Source organism: Lathyrus oleraceus, chromosome 6, assembly GCF_024323335.1.
Source record: "Lathyrus oleraceus cultivar Zhongwan6 chromosome 6, CAAS_Psat_ZW6_1.0, whole genome shotgun sequence".
NCBI lineage: Eukaryota > Viridiplantae > Streptophyta > Magnoliopsida > Fabales > Fabaceae > Lathyrus > Lathyrus oleraceus.
In genome coordinates this window covers 55,312,095-55,315,934 of record NC_066584.1, presented here as the reverse complement: position 1 = coordinate 55,315,934, position 3,840 = coordinate 55,312,095, and the positions used below count along the sequence as shown (strand labels likewise).

Sequence of the window (3,840 nt, the reverse complement as noted above, 5' to 3'; positions counted from 1 at the left end):
CTAATTATCTGTTGATTTAAATTTTTAGTATTATCTGAGATTATCTGATTGTATTGAAATACACATTTGTAAAATTGTCATACAGTGGTAGACTAACAAATTTTGAAGATCTATCATTAGAGACTAGACTAGGTTCTAGAGTGGACAAATGTACTGAACCAATATAAATCGTGCTTCACTTTTCTCTATCCCACTATTTAAATTTTAGTATGAATCACCGTTAAACTTACTATAAATTTATAATAAAAACATTTGCAAAAATCAAAGTTGTATTACGGTAATACCTAGAATTACATAAAATACTCATAATTTACTAACATTAACATCAAAATAATCAAAGTTCAACATCCTAAACAAAAAATTTCAAGAACCTAAAATTGAAGCAACCAATTATAAACACATCAAACTCATCGCTCATAAAAATTACAAAAAAGAGACAAGAACATTGTCCAAACATCCTCCACAATTCAAAAATAAGTCTTGACTTCAACATTAATATCTACACCCAAACTCCAATAATAAAAATATAAATATTAGTTCATATATCAATTCATTAAGAGACCTAAAAAATAAAATTATTTAGTAGTTAGTGGTAAAATTAATGTGGGTTGATTGATTTTTATGTTTTAGGTTCGGGTTTACCCGAAACTTAATAATTTTGAACGTCTTTTGTTTTTGAAAATCATGTTGATTCATTAACCCATATCAACCCATTTTTTTAAAATTAGTTTGGGTTGGTTTGACCAAATTTGGTGGGTTTACCCAACCCATGTACACCCCATATTCTTATGAATTGCCTTCTTTTGCTTGGCGAGCTTGTCACCTCGCCTAACGAGTTGTCTTGCTATTGTCTTGCTTTAGCAGGAAGTTACATGATATGGAAGCAATCTCTATCTACATGTGCTCACCTATTGAGCTTATATCTTTTCCTAGCGAGATTGTGTCAGCAAGGGTGCCTTGTTTCTGCCCTATTTTGGCCCTGTCTTTGTCTAGGCAAACCTCTGCCTCGCCCAACGAGTTCTTTTCTATTCAGCTTGATCCTTTTGTGATTTTTTGTATGACTCCACATTTACTCATGAGTATCATAGTTAAAATGTTCATACAACTGTTTCATCTAACTTTTATGACAAATTGAGGGTTTTCATGGGATTTCTTGTGTTTTAAATTAATAAGTGCTTATGTTAAATGAATAATTTTGGAAATTATTAGTGTTCATGGTTTCGTCATGTCTCATCGCTAGTTGGTTTTAGGATGCGATCGATAAGGAAGTAAGATCAGGGCTTCAAACCTCCTTTTGGGGGTATCCCAAGATAAGGAATGTCCCCCCTAAAGATTATCTTTCATACACTTTTTACAATCTCTCAATTCCAGGATGGGAGTGCGCGTGAACTTGATTGTTGGGTGTATGGGAGAATGTCTTACGATTTGAGATGGAGGGGGTCTTTCTTTGTCCACAAAGAATCTATGGTGTCTGATTTCTTCCTGTAACTTCTTCATGTTAATTTTTTTAAGAGAATCAATAGGTGGATTTGGAAGCATGCTAGAGATAGTTTATTCATTGTTGCTTCTGCTTATCAAATCCAATTGGATCTTAGTAATTCTTTTACATCTTCTTCTATGGTGGAGAATTTGACTCTCCCTCTTATCTAGGATAGTTGAGCTCCATCAAGTGTGGTGGTCTTTTTCTGGAAGCTCCTATAATATAGGTTCCATTTTAGAGAGAATCTTTTTAAATAGAATATTATCGTTGACCCAATTGGTTTCTCTCGTATCTTTTGTGGGGACTTGATAAAATATGTCACTCGTCCTTTTGTCAATTGTGGTATACCTTCGATAACGGGACTTTTTTTTGTTGGTATGGAACTGATTTCTTGGTAAATGAGGTATGAACTCATGTTTTTTCTTTGTCTGACTTCATAATCCTAGTATATGTGTTAACCAATAACAGATCAAGAATTCAAATCATCATGTTCAAAAATTGTTTTGTGGTTATGGTTCCGTTTTAGGGGTCTTTATTTTGTTGATGGTGGTCGTGGTGGCCTGAGATCTAGCCTGAGTCTCTTATTGGGTGAGGTTCAGATGCGTGATTTTTCCTCTATTATAGGTCCTCCCTCAAAAGTTATTTTTTCTGGATTTTTGGTTTCATTGTTTGTGATTTATTGTCTCATTGTTTTCCTTTGTTCTTTGTTCTGCTTTTTACTCTTTGAGTTTTATACTTTTTATACTATTGATAGATTTTTAATTCTATATTATTTATATATTTATTTTGCCATTAAAAACAAAATAAAGAGAATGGAGGATTATTATACACTAGTTAAAAAAAAAAAGAGGTAGCAATACCATTCTCTTTTCTCACCTCAAACCGATTCCAGATGATTCAAGATTTCAACCAACCCTCTAATAACCTCTCTTAGCTTAATTAAAACCAAATCAAAAATAGGAAAAATCAAATAAACTAGTAAATAGATAAAAGATTAAAATAACTACATTAAAGTAAAAATATAAAAAGTGAAATACCTGAATACTAGTTAATATATTAATTGTGACTTAAATAGAAGTGAGCTAATAATTGTACACACAATTTTTCATACATCATATAAAATGGACATATGAGTTCATTTGATAATAAAAAATGAAAGGCAATGAAACTTCAACTACTTCTCCATTATTGATAACAGCTTCTCATTTAGAATATCTGATTCTAATCTCTTTGTTTTATCAACCTGATAGTGCAAATTATAGAAGACTCTCCCTCCAAATGTTTCAGAGGAAGAAACATTTAGAAGCAGAAACCCATCATTTTCTAAATAGAGCAAGATCTCAGATAGTGGAACATTGTGGACAGTACTGTAACATGAAATCTGAATACTAACTTCACTATCATTGAGTCTACAACTTGAAACCACAAAACCTGAGTTGTAACCATGATTCTTCACATCATGATCAACTTTCGGCGAAAGTTTGAATAAGATCTCTTCCTTTCTCTTCATCAGTCCTTCCACATGTTTCTGTAACTCCGGTATGTATTTCAAAACTCTAGAAATTGTTAATGGAATGCTCAACTTCTTCTGCAGCATAGGAAATCAATACTGTTAATAATAATTAATGAAGTTTAATAACTAGATTTTCCAAAGAGAGAGGAAATGAAGTACTAGTACGTACCATTTGATCTGACAAAGGAAGAAGTGAACGAAGTGAAGAATACAAATTATTGATCTTCTTGCGGCGATCGCGTTCGCTGGCGTTATGAACAAGCTTCTTCACCATGCTAAGGTCGTTACTTGTAGCCTGTGATGGATCAGTTGAAGTATTTTCGGGGTCAAGTTGATGGTGAAAGTGAAATAATTGATCAGAAGTGTCTTTGAAGAAGTGATTTTGATTCTGGTTATGGCTTATGGACTCTTCCAAGGGCCATCCAATTGATGAGAACAAAGGAGGAGGTGATATTGCTAACATATTGTTGAGGGAGTAGTTGAAATTGAAACACTTGATTATGAAGTTTCCTATAAAACCAATAATTATATATATAACCATCAATGCTTATATCCCCTATGTAAGCATCTTATATTTTAATGTTTCTAAAATTTAAAGTTAAATATATTTTTGGTTAGTCTTCTTCTAGGCTTATAAAATCTAATGTATTTATATAGTCTTTTATGTTTTTAAACATTAAATATATAGTTGATGATCTTAAATAAGTTATTAAAGGAGATGGTCCTATTCGTTTACATTTTTAAAATACTAACAGATACTACAAGTAAATATTCTGAGCAGGCTGACAATAGGAAAGCATTAAGTTATTGGGTCAGTTGTGAATTTACTAGGTGCGCATGCAAGCGT

At 32.3% G+C, this 3,840-nt stretch overlaps 1 protein-coding gene across 1 annotated transcript; it reads right to left on the bottom strand.

Moving 5' to 3' along the window:
* Positions 1-2,560: 2,560 nt before the first annotated feature.
* LOC127097065 (transcription factor ORG2) lies at positions 2,561-3,491 on the bottom strand. The gene is made up of 2 exons (XM_051035578.1): positions 3,163-3,491; positions 2,561-3,068 (listed from the first exon to the last, which is right to left on the bottom strand). Exons 1-2 carry the CDS (start codon positions 3,454-3,456, stop codon positions 2,655-2,657), a joined length of 708 nt encoding a protein of 235 aa, XP_050891535.1. The 5' UTR covers positions 3,457-3,491; the 3' UTR covers positions 2,561-2,654.
* Between the last annotated feature and the right edge of the window lie 349 nt (positions 3,492-3,840).